Source organism: Anastrepha ludens, chromosome 5 (genome assembly GCF_028408465.1).
Source record: "Anastrepha ludens isolate Willacy chromosome 5, idAnaLude1.1, whole genome shotgun sequence".
Lineage (NCBI taxonomy): Eukaryota > Metazoa > Arthropoda > Insecta > Diptera > Tephritidae > Anastrepha > Anastrepha ludens.
This window is the reverse complement of record NC_071501.1, coordinates 72,322,996-72,342,615: the sequence shown is the minus strand read 5'-3', so window position 1 is coordinate 72,342,615 and position 19,620 is coordinate 72,322,996. Positions and strand designations below refer to the sequence as shown.

Genomic DNA, 19,620 nt, shown 5'->3' with positions numbered 1-19,620 from the left:
CGCGTCTTCGTTACAGACCGGATCAATAGAGTTTTCCGGGAAATGGGCATCTATAATGATTTTTAAGGATTCGTCTGCAGATTCAGCCCACTCCCCGTTCTCTCTTTTGACAAGAGTTTTACAGGAGTGGTCCTTGCATAGGATCCTGCTGAGTCTGGCCGAGTCTCTTACGGATTCGATGGATTCGCAGTACTCTTTCCAAGAGTTGCGCTTCGCATCTCTAATGGCTTTCTTATAAGCTTTCAAAATTTCCCGGTAATCTTGAAAGTTCCTTATTTGGTAACATTTGTTGAAGACTCTGCTAACCTTCTCTTTCAAGTCGGTCAGCGTCTTGCTCCACCAGGGAGGAAAGTCTTTCTTGCTAAAGGATACTGGACGGGCCACTTTGAAGGCAATCTGATAGGACCCTTCTAGGTGTCTAACTTGCGTGTCCAGTTGTTCCTTAGTGGAAGCCAAGAACTTACTCCTATTCAGCTTCTTGCAGAAAACCCTGTGGAAAAGAGACCAGTCTGTTCGTTTAGGGTTCCTGCGGGGTAGCAAGGTCTCCCGAACGAAATCGATTTCGTAGAGGATCATCCTGTGGTCCGAAAACGAGTTCCTCTGGGAGACCGTCCAATTTTCAACCCTAACAGCAGATGAGTTAGTAGAAAGAGAGATATCAAGAACTTCCTCCCAACCACTTGATGTTTCCGATGCCGGGAAGACAAAAGTTGGGGAGTTGCCCTTGTTCCAGATAAGTAAATTACGGCTTAGTATAAAATCAAACAGAGACTCACCCCGTTCATTGATCTCGCTGCTGCCCCAAATGGTGTGTCTGGCATTCGCATCGCATCCGATCAGGATGTTCTCCTTCTTGAGCTGGAGAGTATCCACTAGATGTTGCAACTCCTCAGGAGGCGCCGATCTGTCATGGGCCATGTAGGCAGACACCAAGCAGAAGCAACTGCCACTGGATGGTTCCACCCTGACCGCAGTCACATCCGGTGAACTGAAATTAGACAGCAAAAAGGCATTAATTGTGTTCCTTACTAGGATACAGGCCCTTGGCTTACCATCACTTTGGACATAAAAAAGGTCATAGGATCTGTCCCTCAGTCTCATGATTTTTTGCTGCCAGATCCATGGCTCCTGAATCAGGCAGACATCGATGTCCTCCTCCCGGAGGGGGACTCGTAGGTTATCTGTGGCTAGTTTGGAATGACGAAGGTTAATTTGTAATACTTTTAACAACCTGTTCAAAAGTGTTACTTACCTTTACGACTGCTCCCCCAGTTCAGAGTCTGCGTCCGTCCCAGACAGCCGCAGATCGTCGAGCAGCTTCTTGGTGTCATCCCCCAATTTCTCCAAGTCATCGTCCAGGGCGACAGAGGCGGGGAAGACCTTCACTTTGGCCAACCTGAGGCCAAAGCGAAGTTTGAACTGCTGTTTTTCGAGTGCCTCCAGCGACTCGTTGTTGATCAGCAGTAATATGGCTGAGCTATGCTGCTGGGGTTCTTCTACTTTGATGACAGACCAGTCATCCATAGGAACCTCAGGATTCTGTAGCTTGAGACACGGGACAATTTCCGAACTGTCCAGCTCCATTTTCGGCAACCAGAACCCTGGTAGTCATGTACAAAGCCACCGCCTAAACAGGTTTAATGTGACTTTGGATTAAAATGAATTGAGGATCTGTCTTCATCCGATAAAAACCAACTTATTTTGCTTGCCGACTTAGGACTCAGCGTACTAAGTGGGGTTAGTTTACTGGGGTGGCCGCCCTCGATCGAATAAAACCCGAGTTATTCCAGTACGTAGAACAGGCTGCTATGGGAGTGCTACCGCAGCCATTTGCTGAAATTTGAGCCACGTCCTAGGTATATGAGGAGACATCTGCATGACATGACTGAGGAGATTCATGACTACTTACCACTGGATCTTCCGGTATATATGTGGCAACCCTGTCATTTTCTTATAAATATAAACTTTCTTCTGAGATGGCACACCAAAGGACGCACACGCGTTCGCTATAACATTGCTTGGCCTATCAAAGGTTCAGTATGGCCACCATCTAGATTCGGTAATGGTTTGATGGAGAGTGTCTTGTCTTCATTTCTGCGAAAAAGGCGTTAAGACCGTGGCAAAGTGTAACAGGAGGTTGTCTTAGAAGACGCGGTTGAGCAGTACTCTCTTCAATGAAGAGTGTTGGATCTGCTAGTAAGATCCCGCTCCAAGCCATAAGGCAAAAACCACCCAGCTGTAGCTCAAAAACAATATTCCTGGGTTCATAACCGCAGAAGATTGGCCGTCTGGAGGTCCAGATCTGAATTCATTGGACTACAGTTTGTAGTCAGAATTGTACAATAGAACATGGCCTGTCGAAGGCCTCTCAAAAATGTAGAGTCTCAAACAATCTTTGGTTTGAGCAACAACGTCAATATCAAATAAAAGCAAATGCGGACCATTTCTAATGAAAATTATAATTTTTTTCTAATTTACATGATTAAATAAAACTAACTTCATTAAACAAAGTATTATAATTTCATATCTATAACGGACCTAACTTGTAACAGAACTTATGAAGGGACCTACAGTTCTATGCGGCCTGCAAACGGCAATTGCTTTTTCTTTTAAGAGGAGCTTTCATGACAGAAATACATTCGCTGGTTTGCCATTGTATCTGCTGAGGGGCGACCACTATTAGAAAAAACCTTACGCAACATTTGGTATTTCATACCCGGAGTTTCGAAGTCAGGCACTCCGGTCGGCATACAAACAGATAAAACACGACGTTCATTGAGTGTCTGCCCCTCATCACCTTTATGAACTCAGGCTCCGATGGCGATGACGATGTTGCGGCAACGAATTTGACTGAGAGCAAAATGGATTATGGATTATTTGAGGGGTTAAGGGTAGCCAGAAAAATTTTTTGCATTTTCTTAAGGTATAATATCTTAACAATATTGTGTAAAAATTTGAAGTGAATCCGACAAATACTTTTCGAGTTTTCAACAATTAACAAAGGGCACTCCGGAGCGTTCGCAAAACTTTAAATGCGTTTTTCTCAAAACTTTGTTTTTTGAACAGGTGATCACTGTCACTTAAAAACCGCTTGGTAGATTTCAATAAAATGTATACTGCTTTTGAAGAACGTAAAAAACTCGTGCCTGATCGAAGGCCTTTTTTTCAAAATTTTCTATTTTTTTAACAATTGTCGGTTTTTTCTCGAAAATGTGAAAAATATTTCCTGATTAGTAATAAAACTAATTTCTCTTGTCTGATTGATTTTAGAGGAATCTCCAAGGATTTGTGATGATCACCGCAAGGAACTTAGGGACATCTGGAGAAACAGGCTCCACACAAACAGCGATAACTTTTAGTTATTAATTTTTTTTTTTTTGAAATTTTGCTTAAGTCAAGTCGAAACATGATGTATTAATGCCATGATTTCGTTTTTGTAATAAAGTAATTGACTAGCAAAAAAATATTATTGTAAAGCATCATTTTTTAGGGCCTCTGACTACCCGAACCCCTTGAGTCAAAGGCGCAACATGCGTGCCGTACATAGAGTAATGGTGAAGCTGTTCAATAAACCAACGCCAAAAACCAACAAATGCAAATAGTTCATTCATCTATAATTAACATTATTCAACAGTATTTTTAAGGTATTTTAACAAAAATTATCATTTTTCAAAGCTTATTTTGTAAATGATTTCGAAATGTACTGCTTGCAACACTGTGTGGTGAGAGAGCAATCAGCTGAGTCGGTATTACGGCATTTTTTTAAAAATCGTGAAATAAAATCTACGGTACTATGGTACGGAAGGAAGGAACTTTTCATTTACATGGGGTTCTCATTAGTTTGAACGGAACAGCTGAGTCGGGATTGCGTTTACGGTGTTCACTGTTTTCAGCATAACATTGTGACAGGCCTATTAGTCAGTCGGATCTAAGTCACGAACTACAAATATTTATCCAACCAAGTAGTACAACTTCAGGGGAAGCGGCTACGGTGTTACAAAAACAATTTTTTTTCTATTATAAGTGAAAAAATTTTATATTTATTTATTTATTCGATTTTTCACAAAGAGGACGGATAAAATTTCGCTTATAAAAAGGTGTTTTATAAAAGCTTTTCGTTTGCAATTTCTTTGCTTAACATTTCTTTGTATGTATGAGTGTGTGTAATTATTAATTACACTTATATTTTTACATCGCCAACAAATCGTCTGTTTCATAAAGTAAGTTTATAAAAGTGTATATGTGTATGTATACGAAACTAATTGCTACTACAGAGTTTTACCAACAATACAAACTTCAATAGAAAACGTATTAAAAAAAATCTGAATATTCGTTTTGTCGCATTCTATGGCTTTAATAAACCAAAAATGCATTTGTGATTGCAATGATATGTTCTACTTATCTAACATGAAGGGCAGTTAATTGCCGTTTTAAGACACATTTGTATTATCTTATTATTCATATTTATTTACACACTCAGTGCGTAAAAATATTTCAAAATTACTGCTTTTTCGAGTTTCAGAACTCTTTGAGAACGGAGCTACCTGATATTGCAAAACCAATCTACACGAATTTGTAAATATATATGCACGTACTTAAATATCAGCTGTTTTTAGCTTTGTACAAATGAGATTTTCAGTGTTTACTTAACATAAAATTAATGATTATTGCTGCTTTCAATTATTTTAATAATATTCAAGACCTTTTCAACTAAAATTAGTAGTAAGTAGTTAAAAAATGCACTATACTAACACAAACAAATGGGTACTGGAACATGTTTAAATGGTAGCAAAATAAAAGCGGCGCAAGATTCGGTGGTCAGCTAATGACCACAGTATTGGACGGAATGCGGTTGCTAAGCGTTGCGCTGGCAATTAAGCTGCATTTCAAATCGATATATGCTTCGTAAAGTTTTTCGTATTTCATGTATTTATAAATTATATTTCAGAGTACTAAAAGACCAGCTGAGCATGCTATTCCATTATGTTAAAGTCATTTGTCTTTTCTAGCTTACATATTAATTGATGTGTGATTTAAGAACTCAAAAACAGTTTATTTTTTACAAAAAAAAGAAAAAAAATTAAAGAACTCACTTTAAAACTTAGTTTTTAAACATAAACTCAAATGAAGGAAATATGGGCATGCCTTATGTGAGCAAATACAGACAATGCAAAACGATATGCATTCGGCTGCGCATTACGTATATAAAAACGCTGAAGAACAGGAGTGACACGGACATAGTGGCCCGCCAGCCCATATTGTAAATCGAACAATATGGACACTGCGAACTGCCACACACTTCACAGATGTTTAGAAGGTATGTTGGTAACGCATCGAAAATAGACTCGTTGAAACGCTCTGAAGGAGATTCAAATAATCAATTAAACTGCTGCGATATGTAATTCAATTGTTTCCTACCTGGTGCATAATAGTCATAGACGCGTATGGGCAAATAACGTGACATATTCGCCACTGGGAACCAACGTTCGATAGTGAAATTAACGCAAATATCCTCTTGATCGAGCTGTGGATAAAATGAAGATTTTCCATTAATACACATTTCTTTGCTTATGAAGTTGCACAACGTACATAATCGAAGTAGAATATAACTTTTTGACTTGTATACTTAGCGCGGCGTAAATTTCGCACACGATTGCTTAGCACGTAGTGATCGAGACGTTGTTGTTGTATCCAATAGCCAGTGGGTATGGCGACATCAAGTACCGCCATGCCCGAACGTTCCGATTCGCGTGTATTAATCCAACTGAAAAAAAATTTAACTTTCAAATTAGGAAAATCGTATGTTAAAGCAGCAAACTTATTACTTTTGACAGGCGATGTATGAGATGTGCGACTGATTTCTGCCGTGGAAAATAGCTCTTGTATGCAGACCGAATGCTGGCACTGGTGGCTTCGTTTGGAATTTCTCTATGTCCACGTTGTACTGCACATGCATTTGCAATATCGCATAACCAGCACCTTTAGCCTGCACCTTAACTGTGCCCCAGGATTCGGGTATCTGTGCCAAAGCAAATTTAATGTTATTAAATATAATTCAAATTATATTCTCTCAATCCCCATGAAATCACCTCAATGCTCTGCAGCTGCGCTAAATTCGTATCATCGATGTGTAGCGCTTGTATTTTACCGCCTTGCGATGACGCCTCCACTTCAACCGTCAACGATGATACCTCACGTATACGCGAATGTACCGTGTACTCGACGAGCGCACGCAAAGCTGCACTAGTATCTTGTGTGGACGCCCAGCCGCCGTCGTTGAGACGTTGCGCATTCAACCAGCGCACTATTGGATCCACTATGAACTCACGTCGGGAGACGTAAACTAACAGGGCGTAAGCAGTCGTTTCGATATTCAATGCATCGAATTCGTATGGTAGTCGCGGTAGAGAGAACCATTTTTGATTTTCCAATTTCTTTGGTGGCTGCGGCACCTCTTTACTGCCCCAATACATAAAATCGCCCAGAACGCGTGCATGCCGGCGTAATATCGAGAATACATGTTCAGCCATTGGTGATTTACAGAGTAACAGTGCATATGCAGTGATGGCCACATCGTATGGTTCTTCAGTATCTTCCAAGAATTGCATGTTACGCTCGATCCACGATATTGCACGTTGTTGGGCTAGTGCGACGCGCGCGCCCAACGAACCGGAAAGATCTTTAACCGTGGCCAATGAGATAAGCACGTGTGATGTGAGTGTGATATTGCGATTTTGCAGGCTGGTATTATTCGCGAAATTCGTGCGATTCATCTTGCGATCTGGCAGCCAAGTGACTTCGTAGAAAGCGCCCTCAGGCGTTTGGTGCTGCAGCAGCCAACGCATATTCTTCTCAATGATGGTCGAATCAATCCAAATGAAATTTTCCCATTCATAGAAGGAAGCTTCCTGCGAAGAGAAATATATAAGTAGTTGCATGAAGAAATTGAAGGAAATTTTTTTGTTTTATAGAAATAAATTTTTTTAGAAATAATTTAAAATTATTTTAAATCATTTTTTTAAATAAACTTTTTTTAAATAATTTTGTTTTAACTAAATTTATTTAAATAATTTTTCTTAAATCATTTTTTTATACATACTGTGTACTTTAAAGCTGATAACTTTATTTCGGGTATAAAAGAAAGACGTTTTTATGTCAATTTTTTTTCTTAAATAGAGTGTTTGCAGAATTAAAAAAAACATACATTTCTAAAAGAAGAACCAAAATATGAATAAAAAAAAATTATTAAAAAAAAAATGTATTTAAAAAATTATTTAAAAATTATTTATTTAAAAAAAAATATTTATTTAAAACAATAAATGTAATTAAATTGCCTTAAATTTGCTTTTTTAATAATTTAAATGATTTTTTTTTTTCAAATAAATAAAATATTTCATTCAAATAAATTTTTTTTTTTTAAATAAATAAATTATTTCATTCAAATAAATTTTTTTTTTATTGAATATTGTAATTTTTTTTAAATAACTTGACGCCATAAATATATTTTTTTTTTTCAAATAAATAAATTATTTCATTCAAACAAATTTTTTTAATTATTGTTTTTAAATAATTTTTTTCCCAATTTTTTTTGTTTAGAAATATACATATGTTTGTTTTAATTCTGCAGTACCCATCTAAAAAACTGAACAAGCCAGCAAAGTTATTAGCTTTTAAGTACACAAACACAAGACAGGCGGCTCTACTTTTCCGCAACGTCTCGGATTTATATACGGCTTAGGACTATCACAGCAACAGCAGTCCATCTGGGAGTCACTCGCATGATAGCCGGTTTTAGATACGGAAATAACTCGGCTCGATCTCAATCAAGAGCTGGCACACTAGTAATAGCCTGTCTAGTACGCTGAACCTCACCGGCTCCCATCTGGGATTCGTTTTTAATTTTTTGCCAAGAAGGCTGTTATTATTGTTCAGCATAAATGTACATATATGTATGCGAGTTAACACCACTCACCTGGAACACACGCACGCAGTACGCAGTCAACCACACCGATGACGCAGAGTTATTCCAATCCGAACGGAAGAGGGAGAATGAGCCATCCGGGCGCATGAAGCTTAATTGGCGTTGGTAGGCAATGTTCATATGGTAGAAGGCATGTTTTTCCGTTGTCTTATTACGCTGATTGATCAGTCGCATGTACATGATAGTATAAAGGTTAGCGGCGAATGAAAATGCATTTTGTTCGGCTGATTCCATGGGTAAGTAGAGTAGCGAGGTTGCGTTCACTGGCATTGTGGGGAAAATCGGTCCAACCACATCGCCCACAACAGAGATGCGCGCTCGATTTGAGCCATAGACAAAGTAACGATCTACTTGGTAGGGAATTTCTGGCGTTTGTGTAATATTCACATGCATATATTCCAGCACGTAAGCGCGATTTGATAGATCCAAAAGAATGGATTGATGGCGATATTGTGGCAAACCGTCCGATTCGACATGCAGACGACGTTTGATAGTATCAGTTCCCAACAGCGTTGCCACATGCAACGTTACATCGATGTCGCCCAATTTCTGTGGCACAACCGGCACATAAACTATTGTAGTGCCTTGTGCGTCCAGATAAATGAAGAATTGTTGCTCGCCAAAGGAGGTACGTGAATTGTAGGAACGCACAATGCCATTTTCTTCGACATGCACAAACTTGTATTCCTTGCTGGCATGCAACACCACCATGGCCTCAATGGGCGTAGTCATGTAGTTGAAAACAGTTACTCGTATGCCAACCTGTTCGCCTTGCCGACAGTGAGTGGGCATCTCTACATTGATGAAGAATGGCTGGACACCAACATACTCAATAGCTTTGTTCAACATACCGAAACCTTTCGAAGGACTAACGCTGAAAGCACTCACCATCCAATAGGCAGGACGATCTGGTACTTCAATGTTGAATATATAACGTCCATGCGGTCCAATGTTTACGTCTTTCCACAACCAAACATTTTCGTAGTGACGCAAAATGCGGTTGAAACGATACTTACGGAAATTTAATAGTTCTGTATCATTGCGTACTCGGCAATTAATTTCGTCGGTGCCATCATCGCAGTCTAGCAGCCCGTCGCATTGCTTATTGAGTGGATAGCAACGTCCGGATAAACACTCACCATAACCGAGTGTGCGATTACAAGTGTCGTAGCGCCGTGGCACATAGCCATCCGTGAAAACGATTAAGCCGCTATACTCAAAGGTTCGATTCGCATCGATACCGAACGACGACGCAGGAAAATAGACGAGCTCATCGGGTGTGCCCTCATGTGTATGCCAAACATGTTTGTACGTGCCATTTGTTTGTTCATCGAATGTGGACATTTTTGTAACTATTTTCGCATAGGTCAACTCGTTGCCTGCTTGCATGGTGTAAAATGCGCTGTCGATGCCGGAGAGACCCACATATGAACCAGGTTCGCCGAAAATTGCCACTTCCACCTTTTCACCCGTGCGTGCTTTACGATTGTTGATGTATACAGTGAAGTTATTCCGCGAAATTCCGTTCACGGGAAATGTGAGCGAATCGGCAACAATTTGACCAGAAAGCGTTATCTTCCAAACAACTATCGTAGCTACAGGCGCCATTTCCGCGCTCAACACCACAGCGATGGTGCGTATGCCCTCCGTTATTGTTTCACGATCGTTTACCAAAATCACACCCTTTGACATAATCAAATAGTTGAAGTCCTCCAAATAGAAATTGGTGCGTATGTGAAAGATGATGTATTCTCCAACAACTGGTGTATCTGTGCTGGTGGAAACTTTAATATGTTGATTGCGTGGTGAATAGTGGGCCACCATTAGAAGCTCCGTTTGAGCGCGTTCACCACGGGGATCAATAAAACTCGCCTGCAGTCGCATGCGCTCGACGCCATTTAGAAAATCGCGAGACTGCACACGATCATCCAGCTGAAGATCGTTGCGCAAATCCACTTTCACGGCCCAAATTCCCGGACTGGAAGCAGACATTTGCAAACGTGTGGCAGGCCAATCCCGTCGACCACCACTCTTGCTTTCTACAAATCCGGTGACATCCATTATGCCTTGCTGCAGTAGATTTCTATGAATTGGTGAACCATCATGGTACTCTACAGCCAAATAAGCGGTGAAGGGCATGGAGGGTTTGAAGACCTGCGGCGACTCGCCTAAAAATGCTACACGAATGCTGGAATTGTAAACGCGCGCTATGGCATAACCCGAAATCACTTCATCGTAGAATTTCTCGCCAACTGTAGCGGTGATTAATACTTCCATGCCTTCAGTAAAAGTTAAAGTAAAAAAAAGTATATATGAGTGACGTTCAGCAGCTTAGCTATTTTTTCAAATTCAATTTTTCAAATTCAATTTTTCAAATTCGAGTTTAGTTGGAAACTATGAAGTACTTTACATTTTTTTGTATAAATATAAATTAGGCCTGTGTGTTGTGTTGTATATTACGTTATCAATTTCATGATTAAAATTTTTAAACTTTTCAATGCATTTCACCAGCGACTTACCTGCCAAATTTGGCACCAAAACCTCCAGTTCGCGTATAGGCCATTTAAAATCGAATGTACCATTGAAGTAGCGCAAAAACGGCAATGTTTTACGATAACTACCAGACCAGGTATCGTAGGTCTCCGGCACGTCAGGTTTGCGCACCCAGAAAGGCCATTCCTCTTCGAATTCATAATGCCGCTCGACCACATATTGGTTGCGATACAGCATATCCTGATTACGATTAACATCTTCTGGTAAAGGCACTGGGCTGTACTGATTGTAGTACATTTGTTGTTGATGTTGTAAATGACGTGCAGCCTCTTCGGTGGGTGAACGTCCTAAGCGAAATTTCTCATTTAACACCTGATTACTGAAGTAGCCAATGGGTCTAATTGTAGCTTTCAATGTGAGATTGCCGCGCACTGGGTGCCCACTAGTGAAATTGGCCATCACACGTCCATGAATGAAAGGGTCGGTGGTGAAAAAGAATGCTGGCATTGTAACGTTAACTTCAAAACGGGTTTGATAATACTCTTCCACACTGAAATGACCTTCCTCCACTTGACCTTGCGCAATTACACGTATGGTCCATTCACCAAAGGTGGGTTGATCAGCAAGTTTGTATTCCAAAGAGACAGAACCAAGATTTGATTGGCTATATTTAAAACATAAATAATATAAATCTATTGGGAAACAGTAGCAAATTTTTTCTTACCGTGATATCCAACGCCGCACAATATGCTTATTTGGATCCAGCATATAAACGTCAACAGCATTGTCGAAACCCTTTAGCTCAGTTGTAATCGGTATTGTGCGGAAGCGCACAGTTTCACCTTGCATGTATAAAGGTTTGTCGGTTTGTATGAAGATGCTCATCGAGCGTTGTGAAAAATCCAAGCGAGTTTCGTTCAAGAATGCTAAACCGCCAAAGATGTCCTGATAAAAGCCTTCCACTCGTAGCTTATACTCTCCAATCACGCTCGTTGGTGGTACTCTCATCAACATCGTCTCGGGCACTCCCACCTTCACGTCCTTAGAATCGCCACTAATCTGCACACCATCACAAGAAATACTGGCATGCACCGTAACCGGATATTGAGCACGCAAAATCGACACCGCCACCTTATAAATGAGACCAGGGCGTACCATACGCGACGAAACAATGAAATAAGTCGGTTCGTGTGAATGATACATATCAAGGAAAGTTGCCTTCACATTGTACGAAGTTTTACCGCGACCGAAATTCAAGTCTTCATCAGTGCCATAACCGCCACCAGGGCGTTCATCAAGTGGCAAATCATTAAAGTTGTCGGTGCGATAACGTGTGCGATCACGATCACGATCACGATCATTCACATTATAATTTGTATTTTGGTTGGGATTCGTATTCAGATTGGGGTTATATGGATCATTATTGAACCGTTGATTCGCCTCGTCGTAGCCTTGAGTGTCCGGGTATGGATTTTGTGGATTATTTTGATTGAACACTTCTTGTTGTTGTTGTTGTTGGGTATTATAGTAATTGTCTTGTTGTGCGGCAATATTGCTTAAATTACAGCACAGCGCAATAAACGCAGCTGTAAGTAGCCATGGTTTAAATGAAGGTGAGTAGGACATGGCGGGCAACGGTATCCCGTTGGGATACATTGAAGGAATCTTTATGTAATCTGCAAGTGAAGAAGAATAATAAAATAAGTGTGGCAATCTCGCGTGCACTTACTACACCACCCACTTATGTGAGCCACATAAAATAACTGAATAAGAATTTCGAATATGCGATCACAGAAATTAAACTGCAATTTATGCGTACCGTATGTAAGCACCTTCGAGCAGCGTCGACAGTGTAGCAAAGTATGTCAAATGTAAAGCAAAAATACGCGTTTTTTAAATACTTCAATATATGTAAAATGTAACGCTTTTACACACAAAAACATGCTCTTATTATCGATTATATTCAAATAATTTTTTTTTTTTTTTTCAAATATTTTGGAACATAATATTCATATGTAAGTATGAATGCACATAATAACAAGCATGATTTTATTTTAGAATTTTCTGAAAGAACAGAAAAAAAATTGAGACTATTACATCCATAATCGCGACACTGTACTATTACTTGCAAAAGACAACAACACTCATTTACTTCACATACTCTAAATTTAGTGCGTGTCGATGCCAATTCTTAGTGGGAAATGTGTGCTAGTTGTGTTGCTCGAAAGCTGGATGCTGTTGGTTGTTAGAAAAGCTTCCCACAAAATAATCCTAACAAAAAACGTATTGGGAAATCAAAATATTTTGTGTATTTATAGAGCCCATTTCATTCAGCGAGTTAAGCGGCGACAAGTCATTGCACTAATGATTTACGTAATTTAGTATTTCGAAATTTTTTAACAACTGTACAGCATAAGTGATTGATATGTTAATATGTAAATACAAATATGCATATCTATGTTTGTATGTACATAGTGATGCTACATAATAATTTATAATTTATAAGCTATAATCAAACATCTAGGCAGTCTAAACAAAAATATTATGGTACTGCACTACATAAATCAATGGTTTGGGCAAAGTAAATTTGTAATCCAAATTGATTTCACTTTGCGCTCGATGTACTATGTTTATAGCAATGTAATAACTTGAAGGAGTATGTACATACATATGTACATATTTATTTACACAATTTCTTATCTCGATGACCCATCAACTAAAACAACTTCGGGGTTATCAGAACTTCTAAATATTGTATAAGGAAAATTTCAAAATTCAAAACTATAGATATGCTCTAAGAAAAATATGTGAAATAAAATTAAAACCAGATGCATTGCATTTGCCTAGACATTGAGCAATTGCTGAAAGCGGATCTCTGGTCAGACTATATTTCAAAATAATACAGCGAGTATGAAGAGTATACACATGTGGACGTTGTCGCACACCCATACATATATGTATGCGTATGTGAACATTCATATTTACATTTGGCTTCCATAAGCCCTATGTTTATCTCCGCAAGCTGTATAATGTTGCACTAGTAACATATGCAGCTTAAAAAACGGTATAGCAAGCAAAGTCTGCTGTGCCGCCGAGTGCGCACTGAAGCGTTCGCTCTGAATGTAATACCTACTACATATTTGTAAAATGACCAGTATTGTAGCAGAGTATGCGAGAACTACGATATTCATTCACGAAATGTTGTTGTAGCACCTAATTTGCACACCAACACTACGTATTTTTCACCCCTTTTACATGAATCATAATATGAATTAATTAATGAGGGGCGCACGGCCAGGGGCCAAAGTGTAATTGGCAAACGGGTTGGCTGATAGGTGAAGTGGAAGAAATGCAATTTTCAAGCCTTTTCCGCTTAGTTTATGCCAAACCACTGGGATATTACCAAAAACATAAAAAACAGTTTGTATCAACGCAAGCTGAAGCCCTGACACAGCTACACAGCTTTGTATATATGTATGTATGTATGTATATTAGCTTTTCTACGTACTTTGGTGGTGTGGTAGTAATTGCTGACACCTGCAATACTTGTGCAGCATTCTAATTGGAATTTCGAAGATCAGGGTCAGGTGACTTGTTTAAGATATTAAATGATGGGCTTAACTGTATATTTAGCAATTTGACCAAAACAATAAAGCTTTAACAATTTCTACTTTTGGTCAACGCCCATGTGCCAACAACAACAGCTTTCAATTACAGCGCACCAAAGCAAAGGTATTTGTCAAGCCTCTCTTTATCCGGGCGTTGTCAATAGTGTTATTTATTTATCGCTTTAACACCTGCTACACACTTACCTTACGCAGCACGTAGTATTTTAGTTGCTTACTTCATCACTTTTCTAACATTATTCGCAACAAAATTTCTAACTAATATAAATAAAATTAATCGTTAAACAAATCAAAAATAACACACAGAATTTTTAACGCACTGTCGCGATGATGACAAACTAATGAATGCTGCTTCCCTCCCTCAACTTAATCTATTCCAAATTTATGAATCTATTACTTAAACAGTATTGCCAACTCTTCGGCGAATGGCAACTCTTCAAAATTTCCTTGTTGGACACTTATTTCATTATATACTACCTATAGGCCAAATTCAATCAAGATTATTGTTGGTGAATATAGGTAAATGGATCTCCAACTCCAATCATGCACAGCCAACTCTCTTTGTACGCCTTCTTTCCATACACGATTTTCAAATAACAGGATTAACTAATACATTTTTTTCACGAAAATTCCGTTCTTGCACAAATTCCGAAACAAAAATATTTTTCTAAACAAAACGTAATTACTAAATGTTGCTTTATTAGTAGTAGTAGGATACATAGATATATCTGACATATCTACTGATGATACCATTTTTGGGCCAGTCAGAACGTTTCCTTAGGGGGAAGCTTCAGCAAAGACATATATAGACAAGAAATTGCAGTACCTGGCCAGTTCCGCCCACAAAACTTGGCTAGGGAATTTAGCACCCAAAAACCATTTGGAACTGTTATTATCTTTTATCTTTTCAGTTAAACTAAATTTAGATGCCCAATTTTACAGGTTTAGCTGAGCTTAAAAATTCCTCGTAGTTAAACTAATACTGAAGAAATGGCCATAATTGAGTTTTGGGCTGAATTGACGCCAAGGACATGAAATCAAACCCCTATTTTCAACTGAAACTCATTAGTTTCGCTTGGTTTTTAGTTAGCGAAATATCTTAGCTCGATATGTTAGTGGAAGAGGTCGGAAACTGCAGCTTCTTGTTTCTTCCTTGGTGATAAGTAAAAAACAAAAATCAGGGACATGAAAGTTATAAGATTTATTCGTAAAAGTATTGCTCCATTACAGTTATTAAAAGAGAAATATTTTTTATTTCGCCAATAAGAGTTATATCCAAATGTTTATTTTTAACGTTGCATCGTAACTTTTATTTCAATTTTCCTGTGACGTTTTCAGTTTGCAATTTTGGAATAACTTGTATTTCTGGACCTTGAAATATAAACACATTTACATTTTTTGTTACGGGCAAGGCATACTGAACAGGTAGAAGCAGTACAGCAAAAACAACAAGATCAATGTATTTTGGACCTTAGACAAAGTTTGACAGCTTATAGTAATTTAAACAAAATTTCATAATTTAGGGACGAAATAAATAGAAAAAAGTAAAGTCAGCTGTTCTACAGCAACTACTTGTTCAAAAGATAAATTTAACGGATATTCGGAACCGAGAAACTTAAAGCAATTGAAGTCCGCAGTGTTATTTTATAAAACAAAGAGCTAAATCTTATTTTAAAAATTCCAAAACTCACTAAAAATCATATTCGTGATTGTATAAGTTCCTTAAGTAAGTATTTTTTATATTGTGCTAAGAATACAATGGATAAATAAAAATTCTAGGAAACTTTTATCTAAGCAAATAATACAAACAATAATTCATATACCTGTGCTTGTCGGGAATTTTATTTTATTTCATCCATAAAACAACTTTTAAGAAAAATGTAATTTTACTCGTTTGTTTTAATATTTTTTCAGTTTTATTTATCTGTCTTACAGCAATATTTGGGTTATTCACTTTCAAACAGTGATGCCGTTTTTTGGGCAAGGGCTACAGTATTCGTTTCAAAGATTCCAAACGTTTCGGTCTTATTGGGACATGGGTTGCCTTTGACAGCGCTATTATTACAACCCTGCGCACATGTAAGGTCACTCGCAGCTGAAGGAAGTGCGAGCGAAGTGAAAAATTCATCATCAATGGGAGAATAGAAGAAAATAAAATTCTGTATTCTGTGCTTAGGTAAATTAAAAAATAATTATATAGTGCGAGGTGTATTGACGACGAATCGTTTGCCATAATGCAATAATTATGAACAACAGCGGGATAATAAGAGTGCAGTGATGAGTTTAAGAAAAAAGTGTGAAAAAAATTCTCGTCGAGAAAAAATCGAAAAGTGAAAAGGCAAAAGGCAAAAGCGAAGTGAATTGGAATTGAACGTGGTTAGAAGAAGAGGAACGTGGAAGGAAGGAGGCATTCGTGAAAAAAGGAGAAAGAATAAGGTGAAAGCATGGAAAAGGCTACCAAATAAAATCAAAATGAGCAACTTAGTCAAAGTTTTATTTGGAGCAGGAAGATCAAAATCAAGAACCCAATAAGAAAGATCCACTACCATTCCGCTACTCCTCTTCCACCACTACCACCAAAAATCACACTATACACTAGTACTCATACACCTGTACCAACCATACTACGAAAAATACCATCACAAAGCAGAAAGTCTGCTAAAGTAGGCAAACATAAGGGAGTAGCAAGAATTTCGTCATTGCCGTCCGTGGCCATCGGAGGAATTTTTTTCCCCGTTTTCGTGTCTCATCATTTTTCGTTTTCATCGTGGGGTTTGTGCCATTTTCCTTCGAAAGAAAAATACATTTTCTGTGTTGTTCTTAAGCTGGTTGTTGTTGTTGTTGTACGATTATTGCATAAATGAAAAATGGGAATATCCCGCAAGGTAAAAATGTGTGATTGTGAATGTGTGTGTGTATTTGCTAAATACTCTACAATCAGCGAGTACACCGGGTGAAATGTAAAGTGGAGCCGATCTGCAAATTTTTGGGAGCTCCCGTAATGGCCAAATTAACCGCTACGGGTCTCTGCAAATCGCTGCGTCCGTCAACTAGCCCGGAGCACCTCAATTCTATTTTTGTTTTTGACTCTGTGGCTAGCGTGCGAATTAGTTGATCACATTTGGCTTTTTACAGTTCTCCAAAGAAAAAAAATTATACAAAAGGAGAAAACGTAACTACTTAATGCTTGCAAGTGATGTGTATAGTTAATGAGTTGATGGTTAGGAATACGACCACGGTCGCCATCCCTATCAACGTCCTTTCTCCGGCTATGTGAACTCGTGATTTGATTCGCCGCTTACTTGACACACAAACACATTCATGCATACAGTGCCATAACATGCTGGCAAAAATTTAGTACATACCGACATATTGGCATCCGTCATCGCCTCACCCACAATGCTGTCATATTGCGGCGCTCCCTGCGCGCCTGCATTAGTTCCCACATATTGTACTTAACTTACATCCAAATGCATTTGAAATACATACATATGTAAGAGCACACAAGTATTCATATGCATATATGTACATAGAAAATGTATTGCATTGTTGGAGGCTGACTGACTGAGTTTTCTTTATTTCAGTTAGCAGAATAAATAGCTATTGTACAAATTATTGCAATACCACAACATTGCATTAGTTCATCAATGCCACAAAGCCAAGCAGCAAGCAGCTAACTTCATCGTTTATTGTTTCATCTCGTTTTTCGCCCTAATCGCGTTGCCGTCAGTAGTTTACGTTCGTGTCCAGCAAAAATAACGTCATCCATCTCGTACTCAGCAGTCATCAGCGCAGTGTAGTGTACGGAATAAGAGTATTGGCGCATATGTCGGTAGTACATAAGTATGTTGTTGTTATTAGTCAGTGTTTTGGAGTTTGGTCATCATCACAATCATCGTACTGATGAATATTGGAATCGAGTTTAGAAAAGTGATTGAAATTGAACTGTGTGCTTGTGCAAATATGTTTCAGACAAGACACATAAGCATACCTTTAGGAGCTAACAGGAAATTCAGCTACAAGACGGAAATTCATATGCTCTTATGGTATATTCGAAATCGATTTTCTGTGCTGCTTTTTTAAAATTGTGAAAAGTGTTGAGAAAATGAGGCTATTTCAAAACGTTAAAGGTTTATTAACTAAGAAACTGTGTATTTAGTCATAATCACAATGAAAAATAACAAAATGCATTGAATTTTTTAAATTGAGATCTGGATCCGAATACATTGATTTCGTTGGTGCTATGTGTACAATATTGAGTGGACTGCGGTCGACTACTTGAATTCCCAAAAGTTGCACACGGCAGAATTGAATACCACTAGGTGCACCTTTTTGAGGTGTATTGTGATTAGGATAAATTTAAGTATTTGCAAATTAACAAAAATCACAAGCCAGCTAGAGCAGGAAAATGATATTCCTTAGCTTTTGTTTCCATTTAGTTTTTGTCCATCCAAAACGCCATCGTTGTTGCTTTGTAGCAGTTCGTGACTGTAGGTTATAGATATGACATTATCTTAATTACTAAAACGGCACCAAAGTTACACCAACACACATGCAATGTTACAAAAAGGAAAGCCACTACTCTACGATTCACTTACAGAATCGTGCTATATATTGGGACGTCTTAGTGGTTCTATTATACATACAAATATTTGCACATCGGAATATGTACGTACGTATGCACATACATACATATGTGCGTTCAAAAATCTGAAACCTATAAGCACATACGACTTCCCCTGAACGAATGCAAATGTGGGCTGATTTTTGTTTGGCGGTAATGGCAAAAAAGTAGCAAACTGAATTAAAGTCTGCCAAGTCGAAAAATTGTCGTCGCCATCGTTATTTGGTAGTGCTTGACATTCATGTATTTTTGTGTATGTGTGCTTCTCCATGCGGTTTAAAGCCTATTTGAAGGTGGGGTTTGGCTACAATTTCTTGTTGAGTTGGTGGTGTAGTAGTTGACCGGTCGATTGCTTGTTCGCTCGTATTTACATACTTACTATATAAATGTATGCATGTATGTTTGCACGTGCGTGTGGCTGCTGTCAGCCATCGCATTAGTCGTCATATTGCCGCAACATCATTCTTATAACTACATACATACATTTATTATTATTTTTGCAATGATAACGAAATTACTATGAATTTTGTTGTAGTGCTCGTCATTGATATGCACATGTACATGTGTATGTAAGTCAACGCTATGCCAATAATGACACAACTTTTCTTTTTATCTAGAAAACTTAAGATAAGTGAAGTTACTGATAGTTACTGATAAAGTAAAACCACACATTTATCACAAATGCAAATAGCGCATTGCGCTTCGCTAATGCGTATGTTTGGGCGCAAGGGCGGGCGATTTGCGGGTGTGCGTATGTATTGCATTCTCCATGTCCGTGTTAAAAAAAACACTCATCTACATATATTTCGCGACAATGTTCTTGTAATGTAATTGTCTCGCACACCAGCGATGCGTTGTAGGCAAATAAAAAACGCGGTACACACGGAGAAGCAACC

The 19,620-nt window shown here is 38.4% G+C and overlaps 1 protein-coding gene across 1 annotated transcript; it reads right to left on the bottom strand.

Moving 5' to 3' along the window:
* Nucleotides 1-4,027: 4,027 nt before the first annotated feature.
* Nucleotides 4,028-14,429, bottom strand: LOC128862755 (CD109 antigen). The gene is made up of 9 exons (XM_054101461.1): nt 14,287-14,429; nt 11,199-12,150; nt 10,501-11,138; nt 7,973-10,260; nt 6,090-6,908; nt 5,826-6,019; nt 5,590-5,764; nt 5,419-5,524; nt 4,028-5,358 (listed from the first exon to the last, which is right to left on the bottom strand). Exons 2-9 carry the CDS (start codon nt 12,128-12,130, stop codon nt 5,147-5,149), a joined length of 5,364 nt encoding a protein of 1,787 aa, XP_053957436.1. The 5' UTR covers nt 12,131-12,150; nt 14,287-14,429; the 3' UTR covers nt 4,028-5,146.
* Nucleotides 14,430-19,620: the final 5,191 nt, after the last annotated feature.